The following is a 20,397-nucleotide window of genomic DNA, read 5'->3' as shown; positions in this document are numbered from 1 at the left end:
GCTGGCAGCTCCAAGGTGGATGGTGAACTTTAGGTCACTCAGCATTTCAGTGATGAGTTTGATAGTCGGAATGCAAGGCACGACTGTCGCAAGCTTTAGCAGGAGACCCTTCTGTGATATGCTATCATATGCTGAGGAGAGGTCGATGAATGCTGTTCCTATTTTGAGTTGCCATTCAAAACCAGCCTCAATGTGAATTGTTAAAGCTAGCACCTGGTTGCAGCAATTTTGGCCGGTTCAGAACCCGGATTGTTACTTGGGGACTATGTTGTCAAGCATAGGATTCAGCTTTTGGAGCAGGAGCTGCTCCAATAGCTTGCAGCAGATGCTGCGGAGGGAAATTGGGCAGTAGTTGTTGGCCTCCGATGCGTCGTTAATCCCTAACAGTAATTGTACACTATGGTACAACCTATAACCACTGAACCGTACCAGATGAGGGTATTTAAATTTCCACCAACCGTCAATATGCGACTAGAGTGGTTCATTTAGGCGTGGGAATGACAAAGAATGCTGACATTGCCTCATCTCCCTGCACAGTCGGCAGCACCTTCAAAAATTCCTCCTGCAACCCGCCCAAGGTCTTGAATGTGACCTAAAACCTGTGCTTGAAGATCTCCCAATTGCCACGGTTGCCATGACCTTCTCTATGGGACCCAGGCGACGTAGATGTTTCTGTCCCAGCTCCCGTCACTCTTGAATCACAGTGGCGAGCTGTCGCTGAGTGGATGAGTCTTACTCAGAAGCTGTCTCAGGTCGCAGCTGATCCGCAGGCGCTTCCGCCTGTGTTTGGCAGCTGCAACAAGCACTGCATAGTCATGGTTTTCTTGACTGGCCTGGAAGGTAGTGAAGTCTACTGCTGTCTCTCGCTTTCCGGTGGCAGCAAAGGCTGCTGCTGTGCTGCTGGCTGCTCTCTCGCTCTCCACCAGTGGTTGTGGAAGCTGCCATTGCGTCGCTCGCTGGACGAAGTTCGACGACAATCACTGCAGTCATGTGGCGAGTGCTTCTGTCAACCTGTCCAGATTATCCCCAAGTCGGGAAGGATTCTCTTGTCCCAAGCTGCCCAATGCGGGAGCATCAGTCGTTGGCCAGGATGGTGGTGGATGCTCCAACAATAGCGATGCTAGGTCGACATAGGATGACCAATTTGGCTCGTGTTCTCTGAGCGTGGCACCTTTGCCCCAGCTGCCACTATCACATCTCATCCTTCAGCACTTTCTCTTGATAAAACTCTTCTCCCGATCGGGCGTGGGTGCCTCTGTATGAATACAGAATGTTATCTTACCATTGCCACCAGATGTGGAAGAGTACAGCACACATAAGTAGAGTTGCTTCAAGGTCAGCTTTATTCACACTCACTTTGGATTGTGTAAGATTTTCGATTTCTCATGTGACACCATTGTCTTTGCTCTATGTATTTAACTTCTTTTTATTTTGTAATTTTGGTAACCCAGATCGCCCTTGCAAATGAGACTATGCTGGTTTCTTGAGTTCTCACCTGGTTAAACAAATTAAACTTGATGTTACACAATACATTAAACAGACATCGGCAACTGTTTTGTTATCGCTTGATTAATTTAGTTGTTGTTTAATTATATATTTCAGATATGCCAAACAGTACTTGATGGCATCAGTAACCTGGAACGGAATCTTCAGGAGATCTCAAGTGAGAGGACCCCACTGCACCAAATCCCACCTTGCATGAGCTCGTCCACATTTACAAACGAGATTACAGTTGCATGAAATACATTTTTTCACGAGTGGCACAAAAGTGGGGAAGGCACTTTAACAACACTTTGCTGACAGTGGCGCAAAAGCAAGTCGATAAAATAATAGAGCACAGCCGGAATGTGGCCCACAGTGGCATAGTTGCTATGGGCTGCACGTGGACTAATGGAGCCTATTACACGTATATACACGTGTAGCTCTACATACAACTGTCGCCACTACGCTAAAGAGTGCTCACACGTAAAAAAGAAAACAGCTGTACACGCGATAATGTACACGTGGTTGTTTTGTTTTTAATACTCTTTTGACTTACAGTGATAACGTTTGTGCCTTTAGGACTGATTTCTGATTCTTTGTTCTCCCCCTGTTCTGCATTACGCTCCTCTGGATTCTCCAATTGTCTTCCATAGCTCAAGGAAACATACAATGTAACTCGTATTTGTCAAACATTTACACGATTGGGATCACACACAGCCGCAACACAGCGACTTAACAAAATATTTCCCGACCGCAAAAACTTGGCAGGACTCAGTGAGGCTTTCCCGGGTAAACTAGCTTAAATAAATCTATTTTATTCGAGTGTTTGTGGTCGGCAGACCTGAAAGTGAAACTTTAACAAGATTCTTCTCTCCAGTTTTTACATTTTGATAATCACAACAATGTATGTTTTTTAAGTATGTATGGTAAAACACAATATGATATTGTTCTGCTTGCTCACCCAGAGTGCCTCACTGAGTGTCAAGACAATTGTTCAGGAGCATCCTGCCAAGTTTTCCCAGTCGGGGGCAATATTACTGCTGTGTGCTATTCTAATCGAGTAATTTGTAAATACGTTTTCAGCATTGAGATATTTGGCTAATACCAGTTACATTGTAATGGTTGTCTTGGCCTATAGAAGAAACCAAAAGCCGGAGGAAACCCATGCGGAACAAGTGGAGAACATACAGACTCCACACAGAAAGATACCCTCGTCAGGATTTAAACACACGCCCTTCTTGTTGTCACCTGACATATATGAATGCAGAGCTGTGCATGTTCCACGTGTGCGTGCAATGTACGTTTCGCGAGTTCTGATGCTTCCGCTGTGTTTGCTGGTGTCGCAGTGACGTCAAAGGTGGACGAGTTCACAGAGGTGGACTACACCCTCGTGAGCCCCCCCGACATCACGGCAATCACCATCGACATGAACTGCAAGGTTACCTCATTCTCTTGCTGATATTCTCCACGATGGCGCTCGTGATTATTTTGTGGTAATCGCTGCCAGGTTTGCACTCCACGTCGGGGAGCGTCCGCAGGAAGGATGGCGCAGCGACGACGCTCGCGCCTCACGGAATGAAGGGTCCTGGGTTCAATCCCCGACTCTGGTGCCTTTCTGTGTGGAATTTGTTTGTTCTCCCCCTGTTCACACACACACTGTAACAGATATTGGCCAATCATCCAAAACCTAAAAAATCACCCGAAAATTACCCCATTTTCAGGTGATATCACCCACTGCTCTGAAAACATGACACGGCCCTCGAGAAAAGAGTATTTACACTTCGTGAGGGTTTCATGCTTAAACAAGCGTAGTCATAACAATAATAATCAAAGTGATTGTGTTTTTTTTTTGTTTCCCACAGGGAGAGTTCTACAGCCTGGCACACAGAGCGGAATTCCCAAAGCCACCGCCGCCTATGGACCTCGGAGCCTCAGCAGACCGCATGCTGTACTTTGGCCTATCTCAATACCTCTTCAACAGTGCCGGCTTCGCATACCACACCTCTGATGCCCTCAAATGCGTCGTCAATGATCAGATGGTGAGGAAATCCATATGTAGACGAAATGACTGCTTCCTTCTTTCTATACCTCTCCCTCCACATACAAAAAAAAAACTTTTTGTATGCATCACATTGGTCACGCAGCCTTCTGGGAGTTAATTTTTGTAAGCAGCATTGGAACGTAATCTATATATATAAAAGGGAAATTTGTGATTGTGTGTCTGTTCAAAATGTTTAGCATTCTTCCCGACATGCAACAAACTTGAAATTTACCATGTGGGTACTTTCCAGACTGTATGTTGGGGGGGGGGGGGCGCAATAATGCATATTTTTTGCACGTCAAATGAGCTGTGAAGTCACATCTGTCATGTCACCCGCGCATGCGTAGTGCTTGACGTGCTGCGCTACGAGTTCGATTCCCGCTCACGGCCACCACCGGTGACGATTATTTCAGCCGGTCCTGGGCCTCCCCTAGGTCGGCTCAGCCTCGTGGCGATATAAAAAAGCACATTTGTCGTAATCATCATTTATTTTCCCACGATTCGCAACCCCAGTCAGAAAGTCTTGCGGAGTGCGTCAAAATCAGTTCTTGTGATGTCGAAGCAGTCGGAAGACGAATGTTAAATAAGCAGCTGAACACGAAGCTTCACAGTATGTTGCCGTATAGCAGCACCCAGCCTGATGAATATTGGCTCCGTATTCCAAAGGCAGATTTCACTCGTGCGGTGCTTGAACCAATGCTGGTGAACTGCCAGCCGTTAATAGGCAAGGACCCTGTCCTTTAGTTATGGGTCATAGTAAGGACGTGTGGCCGATGGGATGTGTAAAATATATTTTTTAAATGTTGTGTGGAGAGACAGATATGTGAAGGAGGCGAATTGTCTTCTCGTTTATTTTGTTACATTTTAAAGTTTGCTTCTGATTTATAAATTTAAAACTACAATTTTTTAGAACTGCTTTTTGTGTCTAGTTTGTTGTCCTTCCCCCACACCTCCGATTAGCACGGGCTGGCTACGTACGGCGGTGCAAAAGAAGTTCAACATACATTTACAGAACTTGAGGTTCACTCCAAGTAATGGCATCAGCTGTTCACCTTATGGTAGAGATGTTGCCCATAAAGTGCATGCTGTGACGCTGCATGGACACGTGTGTTTCTGTTGTAGCTGCCGAAAGATGCTCCTCTCCACCTGAACATCTCCAGCCTGGCTATACTGATGCCCAAGGTATGATTCCATTCCTTATGCCTGTCCTGGTGGGGTGTTTTTGGCATATATCTTCGTCTATTTACATACGAGTGCAAATTTCCATTTTCACATTCCTTTAAATTAACCATATCGTGCAGATTCCCTGCAGACACGCGACTTAACAACTTTCCATGAGAATCAACATTGTCGACAGAGCCATAGACAGTGCCTCGCACGATTGCTTACGATGCGTGACAAAGGTGTGTTTATTACTCGGGCTGATGATTACAGCTGGGACAGTCGGCCGATTTAAATCGAATAGACTCGACTCGTAATAAACTGCTCGATGACTTGGGACCGGCTGCCTGCCGAAGGCGGACCCCCCCCCCTCCCCCCACGTGACCCACGCCCGGCAGGACGTGGCCAGTGAAGCCCGAGACTTGAGCGAACACTGCCCATCACCTACCACGGAGTTGAGACTTTTTTGTCAATTAATTTAATGGAATGTGATAACTCGACGAATCGGACCAATGATTGGCAATCGATTACCTAGATAATCGGATAGCAGCCCAGCTCTGCTGATAATTATGCAATGTAATATATGTAGAGTGTGTTCTCCTCTAACGAGGTAGTTGTGTTCCTGAAGAACACCGCGTTACTGAAATAGCGCGTTATAATAAATCATATATAACACAAGGTAACGCATAGTCCGCAATAACACGTTAGTTATGTATATGCAGGCTGAGCAAAGACTGAGAGGCATGTGGGTAGCATCTAGAAGCTTCCAGCAGTATTCCACCTTGTGTGATGCTACACCGAGGTAGCCATACAACAGCCTATTCCTGTTTAACACGTAGGAGGCTTTCACGACCAATATCAGCCATAAGAGTTTTTTTTTTGGGTTAGACCGCGTAAATATATAAATGTGTCGTTAAAACCCTCCACCACCCGACACAGCCAACTAGTCAGGGTTGTCACGTAAACAGAACGTGGCCAATTCGTCACTAGTACAGCACACCGGTGTGTTGGAGAGCCAAGCCACAACATATACAAACTGAGTACGACGTTTCGCCAGTAATTACTAGATTCATCAGGCGACAGCCATATCTGTGGAGAAGTCTAACTCTTCCGTTCCTTATTCCTACTCGTGCGACGTAGTGATATTCACTCAATCGTGTTATATCCAATTCGCGTCATGAAAGCACGCGTTATTAGAGAACAGACTGTACATGTATTATTATTATAACTATGCTTATTTACCCAGTCTCACGAGGTCTCGTGACTCTCTCTCCGAGGAAGGTCTTGCCAAGTGTCTGCTGTCGGTGACGATAATTGCCACGTAAATTCCCAGCTGAGTAATGTTCCAAGTAACTTTTTGAAAATTTGTAGCATGAGATGTACGTAGATATGAGATCGAATTATCAAGGGAAGAGAAGCTATACCGTGCTGTATTGGTGTAATGTGACGTTGTGTTTCTAGTTACGGAAGATGTTTCCCGATCTCCCCGTGGAGCTGTTGATTGCATCCCGTGAGCCGCCGTCTCTCTTGATGACTGCGGGGAACCTCTCCCTGTGTGTCGACGCAGCGGTGGACGTTGTGGCCGTGTGGCCCAACAGCTCACAGGCATTCCTCTTCTCCCTCGACGTTGTAAGCATTTGGGAACTGTCGCCGAGATTATTTCGTTTTCAAACAGTTGCTGATCACAGGCCCAACAGCTCAAAAACGTCAAATGGCCAGAAAGCAACATAACTGTTGAATTTAGACTTAAAACGTTCGTGACTGCAGGAATACATGTTGCTTTTATTATTTTCAATGTATTCTTTTTGTTTGTATTATTTTTTTTATCTACGTGGCTTTACCGAAATAACAAAGAATATAACTCTTGAAGTAATGAATACAATAGGAGTCAATGCGTTTCTTGATTGAGAGTTTGAATATAAGAGTTTGAGAAATTAGATTACGGGAATGGAATTCCAATGTGGATTGGTGCGAGCGAAGCGGAAAGGTAAGTGTTGTGATCTGCAGTGTGGCGAATGGGTGAGTACATGAAAGGGCGAGTGTGTGCGTGAGTGGTGAGACGGTGAATGACTGCCCTAGGAGCTCACGATCACAAATCACTATTTCATCTCATCAACAAAATTATTTGAAGCACCACACCTTTTAATGATCTGATCTCCAACCCCAGGAACATGTCTGCAGGTTTTCTGAGCATTTCTCTGATGGCTTAGGGAAGGGAAACCCCTACAGTACAGATTGAGTAAGGATTGCTTGACTTTGCTGGGGCTGCTGTAGCTCAAATATTGGAGTAAATAACCGGCCCTGCAAGGAGTTGGCTAATGTGTCATCTGTTGAGGAAGTAAGAAGAGCAAAAAAAGTGCAAGGTAGAAATTACCTCCCAAGCGAATTATTGAGGGTGTAAATTTTGTGTAAGCTCCCCGAGGTGACATCATTACATTCCCCTGGGACACAGGACAGCTTCAACAGGAATGGAAGGATTGGAATTATGCTCTGGTGGCCCCCCTCTTTAGTAATGAGGATCGTACAGATTGCAACAACTACAGGGGCATCTCCCTTGCCAGGCACACTGAGGAGAGGCTTGCGGAGTATAAATTTGGTTTAAGGCCAGGGTGGTCCTGCACGGATGCCATATTATGTCTGTCTGCTACAGCACAGGTGTAGGGAATTCCAACAGGACCTACATCTCTGCTTTATTGGCCTGGTCAAGGCCCATGATACCATCAATAGACCAGGGTTGTACTTCCTTTTTTCAGAGTCCCTGACTCTCTGCTCACAATCATTAAGAACCTAAGGACATTCATGATGGTGGGCAGGCCCGGATAAAGCTACGTTGCCAGGAGTCGGATTCATTCCCAGTTCACCTTGGAGTGTGACAGAGATGTCGTCTGGTACCAACACTATTTAACATCATCTTTGACCACATAGTTCGAGAAGCTTTCCATGGCTGTACCAGAGAAACTTCCATTTGGTACAAATACAATGGGACGCTGATCAATGCCCGGGTGCAGTCGAGGGATGGCTCTATATTGGTCAGCCATGTTAGGTATGCTGATGATCTGGTGATTGCTACTCAAAAAAGGAGATGGAGGTCCTGCTGCTGAACCTGGAGTGTGCCACTTAGAGGTGGGGCCTTACTATTAGGCCCACCAAAACCAAGCACAAGCTTGGGTATTTTGTGCCATCAAACACTCCACCCCTCAACTCACCATTGGTGATGAGGCAGTTGTGGAGAGAGTGTAGAGTGTTCCAAACCTGAGCAGTGTGCTTATGACCAGCTCTGGTTTGACAATGGAGGTCTTGCTCTGAATCATTCGGGCAGCATTATATTTTCATCACCTGTGTAACGCTGTCAAGAAGCTACCTGGTTTGTTGCTCCACACAAAGCTTCAGGTCTTTTCGGTCACAGTCATGCCCTCCCTTCTATATACTTGCGAAACGTGGACTCCTCCAATGGAAAATCTGCACCGGTTTGAAACATTCATGCAGGCCTGCCTATAATCCATCCTGAGTTTAACCAGGTTGGATTATGTGAACTCACAAATCCTTTAAAGATGTAGACACTTTCTCATCAGTGAGCGCCTCTGGCAGACAAGGCTGCGTTGGCTTGGTCATGTAGCCCGCATGCCTAGCCACCGCATGCCAAAGCAGCTTCTGTTTGGCCAGATAGAGGGCGATAAATTGGCGCAGCATGGGTTATAAGAGATGGACTGATACAGTACAGGAGAATGTGAAGCTGACTGGATTGGCCAATGACTAGTACCAGTGGTGTCAAGATCAGCCTCTATGGAGGAGGCTCATGAAGGACGTTACTGGGCAGTTGGAGGCAATTGCCCTCCAACAACAACAGAGGGCACAGGTGGTGCATCTGCCAGTTATCTCAGTAAGTCAACCCATGGCACCTGGGTCTGTCCCGTGACTTCTTGTCAACGAACTTTCGACACTTCACGTGGCTTCGGATTGCACCTGGCCTGGCACAAACGCCATGGTGACGTCATCGCCACTTAGTGGCAAATGGCGGCTGTTGCTGTGTTGTTGTGACCTCCAGTAGACCAAACAGCTAATATGATAGTAGAACTGTCAAAGTGTGAGGTGACTGACCGCGAGTGACTGGAGTGAATACGTGAGTGTTGGATCATCAATCATCCCTGGCTGCTTTACTCTGAATCCCTGGGTTCATGCCCCTCCCCATCCCTTGTGATACGCGTGGTGCTCTTTTGCCGCCACTCTCTGTGTGGGTCATGTACATGGGTTGCCATGTCCTTGCAGAATGTTTCTCTTACCACCAAACTCACAATTGATGCTGACAAGCTGCATGGCATCCTTGCGCTGGACAGGTAAATTGCAAGAACTGTATTGCGACACCATTGTCACACAAAACACACGTTGATGCACATCTAACCTTTGAAATGTATTATTGTACATGTGTTAATAATCCCAAACTTAGTTTAACATGTAGGCTTTCACGACCAATATTATCCGTAACAAAGGTTTTTTTGGGTTAGATCGCGTAAATATAAATCGGCTGATGAAGCTGTTTGTAATCACCAGCGAAACATCGTACTCAAATTGTAAATGTTGTGGACTTACTCTCCAGCGCACCGGTGTGCTGAACAAGTAACTAATTGGAACGTTTTGTTTACGTGACAAACCTAACTAATTGACTGTCGGGTGGGTGCGGGTTTAACGACACATTCAAATTTACGCAATCTCACCCAAAAAACCTCGATTATGAATCCCAAGGTTGCGTACCCTTTTTGCCAACATAATATTAAATTCACATCCACAATGAGCAGCATATGGGCGGCAGGTTAATTGTGTCCCCACACGATAAAACCCCATAATCATGACAGAAAAATAGTTTGGGCGAGAAAACCATTCATTTAAAACAACAAAGAACAACGTGTCAACAGCGCTCAGCCTATGAGCTTTACTCAAGAGCCATCGGCAGGTCCAGGGCCACGATGCATTTCTACAAAAACCCGCTGAAGTTTGTTTGTCGGTGTAATAACCAAAACATGCGTGCTGTCTACTTCAGTGGACGGAAAAGATCATGTGACGTCATTCACAAGAGTTAGGCCATTGTGTGCCCATATCACGGTCTAATTTTCCCAAATTTGAATTATCCTGCTCAGCACCATAATTACAATGACAAAATGTGTATATTATTTATATATTCACGAACATATAGAGAATTTTTATATAAATGCATACAATGCAGTACTGCATTCCAGACATTTGGAAAAGTGATATTTCTGTACTTTTAACTTGTATATGATTGTGTGTACACAGCATTAAAATCAGTGAACTCAAGTCTGCAGTGGGTTCTGTACCGGTAAGTGTGTTTTTTATTGTATCCTGGAAATTGTGCGACCAAATTCCTGACACAGCAACATTCAAATGTTAGAGATGTAAATTAGCCCATCTCGGTGAAAATAAGAATCCTAACCGGGAGGCCATTATGGGAATTTAAATTATGCTAATCGCAGGACTTCAACTCAAAGCACTAGATTATTGGCCCAGTGACAAACAAGTGATTAAGGACGTTACATTTCAGGGAAGATTTAACAACACAGAGAGGCGTAGTCATCATGCCGTGCATGCATGCCATCTGACTACCACGCTGCATGTAAAATGTTCTCAGGCTCAGTTCAGTTGCTCGATGGCACTGTCTTGCTTCCAAAGACTCATTAGTGGCTCAGCCATGGATTGCCTCGGGCTCAGCTCATGGAAAAACCTGAACATGGCTGGGACCGTGCTCAGAGTCGGCTCAAGTTGAGCACAGCTTCGAGCTGGCTGATCACTTGAGCCAGAGTCAAGCCTGAGCCGATCCGCGACTAAGAATATGGGCCTCAAAGTGTTCACGCATTCAGCTTTGTCGAGCTAGTGGCTTAACAAGACTGAGCGCATTGTACTTCCAATATTATGGTCATGTGACATGTATGCAAGACGCGATGGGAGTCATTCCTTCCTGCTGTTTGTGAGCACACCTTTGTGTTGTTATATTTACTTATTTATATCCTGCACACATTTTCCGGTTGTGAAAGCTGGCATGTTAGGAAGTTATAGACAAAGTGGACACGTGAAGTGAATGAAAACCAGTAGGGTGCCGAAAAATGTGAGTGCCATTGAAATACAGGGAAAGAGACCGATGGGCCATCTAGGAACATGATGGAGTGAGACGATACGGATGTGGAGATGGATGTGAGGATTTGAGAGTGGTGGAGGAATACGAGAGAGATTGGAGGATGGGTGAAGGTGGAGGGACTGTCTGTAACCTCGGTACAGATAAATCATATCTATCCTAGTGATTTTCTGAAATTGAATACATGATATAACGAAGTATTCATCATCTTGTTTATCCAAGTACGCTGCTAAACATGGGCCTCTTTGTGTGTTTTTCACTGCAGGTGATGGCATTTCAGTTGGGCATAAAGTTCATTACTGAAAAGATCGTCCTACCAAAAGTGAACGGTAATTCATAAGGTGTAAAGTTAATCATTGTCCAATTGCACTTTGTGTCTGAACATTTGTGAAAGCGAGGGAAGCATTCCCAAAGATAAGTTAATGTACTTATTCATCGATGTGGCAACACCGTTACTCAAGCAACATCTACACCTTTATGATGAACACGACTTTACAACCAGAACTTAACAGCAAATCTACACTGTCTGGGCCCAAGAGAATAGAGGGTATGAACTTCTTTCACATCTTATGTTATAATCGGAGGTGCGGATGAAGGACAACAAACTAAACAATAAAAGCAGTAATAAAGAAATTCGTTTTCAATGGATGTAAAAGTGCATAGCACCAGTGGCTCCCTAAATATCGAAAAGAAGACCGTTCCAGACGGCCGCAAAGTGCATCTGAATGTGCACGATGCAGTGACCGTCTTTGTTCAATGGTTAGCCAAAAGTCGCTTCGAGGATGGCCGGAGTTTGCGTTGTGCTCACCTTCTTCTTTGATATCGCCTTTGTAGAGCAACCATGAGACATTAAATTGTAAGTGATGTAGCCATTCACTTGATTTATCTGAGAGTTGATTAAGTGCATGTACACCCACCCTCCACCTTCACATTTACTTATGTATGGGGCAGTGCAAATTTCTGTGGTCTATGGTGTTGGCATTCATAGCCACACAGGAGTCTCTGATTTTCCACTTGTGCATTCGGTGTCCAGTGCATATTCCATGGTTTGTGCCGATCTGGTTAAGTGCTGCCTATTATTCCTGTGGAAGATGGAAGTCGGGAAGGTTATTTAGAAGCAATAATTATTTAAAAATGTACGTCTAAATAATAATCACTGGACAGCCTACATTACGAGTGATGCGAGCTCCAGTGCAACATGGAAAGGTTGACTCAACACATATATTTATGGCCATTAGGATTTAGTCTTAAGCGGACCGCATGTGCACCAATGTAGACCTCCGGAGCTGTTAACTCTAAGAAACTGGCATGTGGATTGGCAGGAATTAAACGTCCCAGGATTGGCTGTCAAAACGTCTGGAGATAAAACTACCATGGCCATAGAAGTGTGTTCTCGGTTAAATCTTTCCTGACCAAAATGTGTTAACGATATTAAGGGGTGACAACCACATGTTACTACAGCCACAACACCGTATCCGTACAAGGCTTACATTGATGATGAGGGATAATAGGTGAGGTTCAAAACTGTGTTATGGGCACACAGTCCCGACCTTCCCAAAAACCCTGGCTGTTGAAGCAGATATTTCAGCCTGCTGAGGAAAACATTGCAGCCATTTCCCTGCATATAATGCCTGACACCCGAGAATGAGGAGGCTTACCAGTCTTCACCTTGAGCTGCAAACATAGTCAGTGCTGCAAAGGTTGCACTATGATCATGCGTTTCTGAGAAAATGGAAACTGCCTTATCAGCCACAATCACAAATCACTATTTCATACCATTTAAAAAATAACTTGCAGTACCAACCTGCAGGTTTGCTGTGTATTCTGATATCTTGGGGAGGGTGGAACCACTCAGCTCAAACGAATGTCATGACCCTGCTAGGCCCATGGAACCTCAAAAGATAGGCACCACTTGTGAATAGCTCGCTGATGTGCCATCTGCTGAGTGTGAAAGATGAGCGATCCAGAGTCAGACACGGATAAAGCGGCACGCAGGGTTTTACATCCTAAGTGAACCGCTTAGGGAGGGTGACATGACATTATTACAGCTGCTTGGACCACAGGATGGGTTCCCTAGGAATGGAAATATGCCCTAGTTGACAATGTTGATTGCCTCTTTTTTTAATCATGTGGACCGCACTTCTTAGAACCAGGTGGTTATGATGGGCGGTCATCTGGCAGAAGGATGCATTGGTCAGATCGACAAAATTAGAACCACGTTGTGGGAAGTCATTGGTTTTTATAGTACGGATAGACGTAGCCCAGCAATATGAATGTGGAATTTCCACCTCTGGCTCAGGGATGTAGACAGGAGGAGCACCAATTCGCCACTACTAATTTGAACAGGAATCACTTGACGTTTATTTATTTTATTTAACACTTGAGGTCCATATGATTGAAATAATTGTGCAACGTTGGTCCGAGCGTTTCTCATTCATTGCTAACAAAAGTTTAGTGGCACCTCTAACTGGCAGTGCCGCACTACCCAGCTACCTCTGCGTTCACTGCGTTGCTCCAGCCGGCTTTACCAGTGCTGACCGCAGCGGTGATCCCCTTTGTGGACCTCGCAGGGAGACTGCAGAAGGGCATCCCCCTGCCCATGATGAAGAATGTGAGGCTCGTGAATGCCCAGCTGCTCAACAAGGAGGTAAGGTCAGATTTACCTGGAGAATTTGGAAATAATGATAGATTATTTGTTGGGATCGAGAAATTCCTACTCTGAACAACGATGGTAGGAGCTGCCACGGTGTAATGGTTGCCATGCTGGACTTGCAATGCAGAAGTCGCCAGTTTGATCCCATCTCCCATGTCGCAGCAGTTGAAACTATGACACAATTAATAACATTCACGAATATAATCATCATTAGTAACGTAAACATACGTTTGCCAGTATTAATATGGTAATAATGCAGGAAGTGTTAAGATGTTCAAAGACCGTATAGAAACACCTATTACAAGGTATCAAATCAGCAGTAACCACACAGACTCGTGGTAAAACATGCAAACAAATATGCTTCGATATAATATGCATTGTCCTTGAAACTGATTGGACTACAATCAGTTAAAACTGACAAAAATGGTCCCGTAGTCCAAACTGCTCAACCCCAACTAATAATGCGTTGGCGTTTCCATCGTCAGTTGGCGTTCATTGCTTTATCGCACCGGTGAGACAGTCATCAAAGAGGTTGTCTCTGGTGTAGGCCAATGCATACATCATCAAAGCATGTTTGTTTGCATGCTTTGCCACAAGTATGTGTGTGGTTAATGCAGACTTGATGCCTTGTAATAGGTGTGTCGGTGAGCAAGAGGGCTGATTGAGTGGAGAGATTGTGTGAGAGTGATTATTTCAAATACTGTACTGCAGGGGCGGTTTCTTCATTAGGGCGATTGGGCGACGCACCACCAATGTCATTCAACCACAGAGTCACGCTAGCCGTCACTGTGCCTCTGGATATAGTCCAATCAGCGTCATGTCACGTTCTGTGGAGTACCGCCTCTTTTTGGGTGATTTCACTCCGGCTGAGAATCGCCCCGAGTGGTCCCATAGACTTACATTCAAAGATGTTTTTTTTCGAACGGGGGGCGCTGCAATGCATTCTCTATGGCTTCCGGGAGGGCTCGCACTAGCGTGCTTACGTCATCATACGTAAGCACGTTTCATCCAACAATATTATTTGTCGCCACCTAGTGGAATCTTTAATAAAATAAACTTGAGTGGATTGTATTAATAGTGAGTATAGAAACAAACAAGATGCATTGTAAGAGTCACTTTATTTTTCATTAATATTAAAGAAGTGAAGTTGCCTTTACATGCTTAAGCTGTTAATTTATCCTTTGCATGGGTGGACCTTATCCTTATAAATCATCCAGACATTTGCCCCCCCTGAGAGATTTTGCAGGAGCCGCCACTGCTGTACTGTATGTGGCTCTCAGGAGGTGATATCATAGGCTATATGGGGGCTTTTGCACTGTGGTTCTTCATGTGTGGTGTTACATTTGACGTTTTATTACTGTATTTTAAAATTATGCAGTCATTTGTATTTCTTATGTTTAAAAATGTTGTTCAAAGTTGAGTGGAAAACTTGGGCGGTGAAACATTTCTTAAGCAATTTAACGCGGGAGTCAATGAGAAAACGATCATTTAACGGGTGTTCACTTACCAAGCCATTTTCGTGGAAGATATGTTGCTCGTTAAGCGAGACACACCTGTATTAGTATTCGATATCTTAATACAGTACCTGTACTGGCGAAAGCTGTCCCATAGGTAAATATACCTTCGTCTAGACACAGACCGGCTGAAGTGAACGCAGTGAAGATGCCACGGTGACCACATTGCTTGAGTGACTTCGTGGCGGCCATGATGCATGAGGGTTGTCTTCCTGGCAGCTGATTGGCTGTTGCGGTGGGAGCGTTTACACTTATGTGACTGAACGTTGCGTTCTTGCGAGAATTATTTTACTGGTAGGAACCACCTGGTTCCACCAGCCCACAGGGGATTATTGTGTCCTTCCGTCCGTCGTGAATCCAAAAATGGGAGGGGTGGGGCTGGGTGGAGAGGGGAGGGTGGGGAGGGGCTGGGTGGGGAGGGTGGTCCTGGGTGGGGGTGGGAGGGGTGGGGATGGGTGGGGAGGGGCTGGTCACCCCGTGGTGCCCTTATAAAACTCAAAAACGTTTAACCTACTCACGCCGGCTTGTGCCCGCCCTCACAGTCGGCCATATTTGCGGAATACACCACGCCACCGTTGACCCTGGCCATTGACCGAGTAACCCAACGTTCCTACCAACTCCCTCCGCAGGAATGTGTTATTTTGTCTAAAGTCACGTCGGATCTGACTGCAATCGCAGCCTTGTGGACTTATGCTAAAGTTTTCGACCATTTTGGGCACTGGGATACTAGGATTACTGCCGGTTTCTCCAAAGGGAAACGTTTCCTTGTCACTCGCTGTGGCCTCCAAGAAAAACTCTTCTTCCCGAGGGGCTGAGCTCTGTGTACAGGAGAGGCCCTGTACCGTGCATGGATTGAATAGCTCGATGTGAAACAAGCACAACGCGACAACAATGATACCCACAGCTGCCACACTTCTGTAAGACAATAAAAAGTTGGGAAACATCATGCAAATAAACCAGACCACACGGGTTGAGAAGGCCTCAACTCGAACCCATTCACAGTACACATCCAGGCAACGCCGAGTCTGTGGTGACAGACACCTCTTCCGAAGCTGCTCTGTTGTCCAAATCTCCAGTTTTCTCGCTGGGCTTTTAAGGAGCTTCACGCAACAATCACCTTTGTTGAACGACCTTGTTTCCAGCCACAGTCGGCCGCAACTATTTGGTGTTTGTACACTTGGTGTCTGCGGAATTTTATAGCGCAAGGCAATGGTTGTGAAGGAAAAGGTTGTGTTTGATAGACAAGTCTGCAGTATGTTTACACGAGGGTGGGATGTGGCAATGTGTAATCCCAATTGAGTAATCGGCAGTGAAATATTACGAATTTGGCAAATTTGGACCGTGATGCCAATTCACACAATGGCCTACTCATTTCGAAAGACGTCACGATATCTTATAGTCTACTATGGGTGAAGCTGACGGCACAGAGTATTTTATGGTGAATGTACACCGCGCTAATAACCTGGACAGCCAGTGTGATTCGAACTGCTAAATTCTGCGACATGCGCTCAATCCACTGCAACTGCATCAACTGAGTTAGGCGTTGCGCGAGGTGCGCCCAAAGTACAACCACATTCAGAAGCCCAAAGCTCGGTGGGTGGTGTGTGAAGTACTATTACTGGTAGGAACGAAGTGAACCAGCCTACAATAGATTATATCGTCCGTCCGTCCGTCCGTGTAGCAACATCGCCCCCTACTGCAAACACTTGGCAGGACCCTACAAAAACCTTTAGACTCAGTGACGCTTTCCTGGCTAAACAAGTGTAACATTCCCTTATAATTCCCTGAGATAGCTTTTAATTAAAACATTTAAATTAAAAATTAACTCACAGCGGCCTAAAGCCTACAGCTAGGCCTTAAGCCTAGAACTAGGCCTCAAACTCTCCCTTCGTATCGTACCCCCGCGTGTGTGAAAGGGAGTTAATGTTTAACAACGTTACATTCCCTGATGTTTTTTTTTTAATAGAAACATTTACATTTAAACCTTTTACATTAATAATTAAAACATTTTAATTAAAAATTAACTCACAGCGGCCTAAAGCCTACAGCTAGGCCTAAAGCCTAGAACTAGGCCTCAAACTCTCCCTTCGTATCGTCCAATTAGGTGTAGCAACATCGCCCCCTACTGCAAACACTTGGCAGGACCCTACAAAAACCTTTACACTCAGTGAGGCTTTCCTGGCTAAACAAGTGTAATAATACATTATGTTTATATTCTTTGGTTATTCGTTCCTACCAGCCCACCCCGCAGGGACCTGTTTATGTGCATATCCTATTAGTGGATTATTTGCAGTGAAACTTGACACGCCTAACAGCCTCGCTGTTAAAATGCAAAGCGTTTAAGGAGGTTGGCCGTTCAGACACGTCGCTCCACCGGCGTTAGCCTGCACACACTGATTGACTGGCCACGGAGCAGTGTGAGGATTGAAAGGGTATGAGCCGTCAAATTCCAAGTGAAAGGGGTGGTCAGTTGATGTTCGGTGAAGGGTTCACGCAGTGGATCGGTAAGTTACATTAGCTCGGTTGAGTATGGTCGAGAAGGCCACGCAAAAAATAAAAAGCCTGGTTAACTGTCCCTTGAGGCGCCTTCCAGACACCCGTTATGAATGCATGTTCTGTCTTACTGACTGAATAAAGATAGCCCTTCTTGAAGCAAAGCTTGTGCTCGACTCCTTTACATCTGTAACGTAACGACTTCCGAGACACTGTCTGTAGAGGGCTTCTTTATTATTTTTCGTTGGCATACAGCTACGACTTAAGGACACAGTCACAGGTTATTTAGCGCTGACTGACTATATACCTGGCTGACTATACAGCGACAACGGCGATGCCTAACTATATAGCTGATTGACTATATAGCGACGATGGCGACGGAGAGACGACAGTGACGACGATGACAGCGGCGACCACCAGAACCCCGAACCCCTCGGTGCCCAGAACCCCATTCCTCTCTGCCTTTTATCCTCCCAGCATGGCCATGCCCCGCCCCTGGCCACGCCCCTCTTCTCGCACTCTCTCACGGGTTCTGGGAGCTTCCGGATAGATTCCCTCTTTGACTCTTGGCCTAGTTTTCCCCCCTTGTGGTCGCTCGTATGCATACTCTCTTCTGTAGTTTGTGTGCAATTCTCCCACCCGTAATTAGTCCTTTCGACCGTCAGTCGGCGCACTGTCTCTACACATGTGTAAAGATAAATATTGACCACCATCAATAAGCTTCGCATTGGAATTTGTTCCACTGATAATGACTATCTTCTTTTGGCAGAAATTTGTTGTCGTGGGCATGGACCTGAAGTACGAACCATAGGTGGGAGGTCCGGGGGCCACCGGAGCTGCCCACGTCGACTTGGAATGGGATCGGCCACCGTGGTGTCACCGATGCTTCATGGCCTCACATGGCAGCGTGTGGGGTCATTCTGCTTAGGAACGTTTTATTTGGTAATCCTGAGGGGGACTATCATTCATTGATTACCAGAATATAACAATAATTAATAAATGATGTTAGGGTTCGGCCAGGTATTGAACCCTCCACCACCCGACGTAATTATGAATCGTAATATTGATTGTGGACATATAAATACTGTATGCTAATTACACTCTCTTTAAAGGAATGATTCTATGTGATTACAAAATACAATAATCATAACTTGGTTCCTGATTTTTTTGTTACTTTCCATTCATTGTCTAGTATACTAGTGACCAATGCTGCCTGTTTGGAAATATGGGTGTGGTGTGTTGCTTTTGCAAAATAAACCGTGGTGATGAAATGTGGAGTGCGCGATGGTTAATTCATCTCGCAATATTAACCAGGAACCCCGGCTCATGCGATGACCACAGTGTGTGACAGGACGCTCACTCACGTGGCCTATAATCCAGCACTGCTGTAGTGGCATTGAGGGCTGGTGGATTGCACATGTTGTGACGCAGCATTCCTATTGACGTTGATGAGGTGCGATATCCTGGTTCGCCAGAAGATGGCGGTACAGGAAGTGTGGACTAATCTGTTGCCATCTGTACGGGGATGGAGCATTGCCTCCTCACGTGCGTGGGTCTTCTCCGGGTGTTCCGGTTTCCTCCCACTTGTGTAATAAACACTCATCATTAATTGGCTGAAAACATCTTAAAATAAATACCCAAAAAAGAGTCCTGTGACTCAGTGTGGTTGTCCTGGATATACAAGCAAAAAAAACTTTCCTGCTCGTTACGTGCCAGTGTAATATCCATATGAGACCGTGTCTATGCATATAAAAGGATTGAGGTCTTGTATGGAGAGTCGCTCAACACTCTTCGGGTGAACCGAGGGGATGAAGTCCCGGCATGGGCAGCGAAGACGGGCGGAGGGGACTCGGCCCCTGCGGCACGACGGTGCGAGGGGTGGGGGGGCAATGGGAACACGCGTGAAGGGTGAGGATCTGGACAAAAAAGTGTATTTGAGAGGTCCCTGAATTCAGCTAACGAAAGATACAAGTTGAGTCTTGATTTAAAGCTTTCGTGACTACAGGAATTCATACTCTTTGGGTCTTTCGGTAAAGTCACGTAGATAGAAAAATAATTGTAAAAATCACGACGTTTCAATCGCAACACAAGCAATCGTCTTCAGGTGAAATAAGTTATGTTAAAAATCTTTTTTTTAAACACGCTTTAATGAATTGTATCGTGCTAGTAATGGGAGTACTCCACGACTCCAGGAAGTGGCCCCGAAGCTTGCCATAATGTAAGGGACCGTGGTCAGTTACAGCCAACGTCAGTTGACGGTGGATAATTAGACCCAAGCCGAAACATAACATGTCAAAAAGATTGTTTACAATTTTTTATTATTATTATTATAGAATATAGTATTGTCATCAGCATGACATAAGTATACCAAGTTTGCATTCGATACCACATTGGGAAGTGGGTTAAAATTGAGTTACAATATTTGAGGATACAACAACGACAACAACAACAGAGTTAAATAAAAGCGTGTAATAATTATATTCTTAGGTTTTTTTCGGTAAAGTCGCGTAAGTAAAACATAAAACATCAAAATTAATAAAAAATAAAATAAAAATCACGACGTTTCGGAGGCAACACAAGTCTCCGTTATCAGGTGGGACCGTCACAGCCAGATTAGCTGCATCAAGTGAGGCAATGATTCAAGATGTAATCCCTTAAAAGCAAGTTGAGGGGGGAGGAGAGGGGGGGGGCTCATCAGAATGTGGTAGCCAATGAATGGAACGTATCGGGAGGGAGGGGGGCGGGGCTCAAAGACGGCGTGTAATAAAATACAGCAGGCGAACTGCTGAAGGCAGGATCTCAGCAGTTCGCCTGCGATATGTTTTCACCTGAAGATGATTGCTTGTGTTGAGATCGAAACGTGATTTTTTAAATTTTACTATCTACGTGACTTTACCGAAAGACCCAAAGA

At 45.3% G+C, this 20,397-nt stretch overlaps 1 protein-coding gene across 1 annotated transcript in view; it reads left to right on the top strand.

Moving 5' to 3' along the window:
* LOC144932932 (bactericidal permeability-increasing protein-like) overlaps positions 1-18,368 on the top strand; it is a 35,821-nt gene extending 17,453 nt beyond the window's left edge. Inside the window, exons 6-15 of the mRNA XM_078857333.1 lie at positions 1,603-1,663; positions 2,829-2,920; positions 3,345-3,521; positions 4,646-4,705; positions 6,146-6,313; positions 8,951-9,018; positions 9,974-10,016; positions 11,092-11,155; positions 13,397-13,473; positions 18,256-18,368. Coding sequence (XP_078713459.1) covers positions 1,603-1,663; positions 2,829-2,920; positions 3,345-3,521; positions 4,646-4,705; positions 6,146-6,313; positions 8,951-9,018; positions 9,974-10,016; positions 11,092-11,155; positions 13,397-13,473; positions 18,256-18,297 — 852 coding nt within the window. The 3' untranslated portion in view covers positions 18,298-18,368. The remainder of the gene's footprint in view (positions 1-1,602; positions 1,664-2,828; positions 2,921-3,344; positions 3,522-4,645; positions 4,706-6,145; positions 6,314-8,950; positions 9,019-9,973; positions 10,017-11,091; positions 11,156-13,396; positions 13,474-18,255) is intronic.
* The last annotated feature ends 2,029 nt before the right edge of the window (positions 18,369-20,397 follow it).

This window comes from Lampetra fluviatilis, chromosome 6, assembly GCF_964198595.1.
Source record: "Lampetra fluviatilis chromosome 6, kcLamFluv1.1, whole genome shotgun sequence".
Lineage (NCBI taxonomy): Eukaryota > Metazoa > Chordata > Hyperoartia > Petromyzontiformes > Petromyzontidae > Lampetra > Lampetra fluviatilis.
Note: the sequence above shows the minus strand (reverse complement) of the source record. Positions and strands in the feature narration are given on the sequence as shown.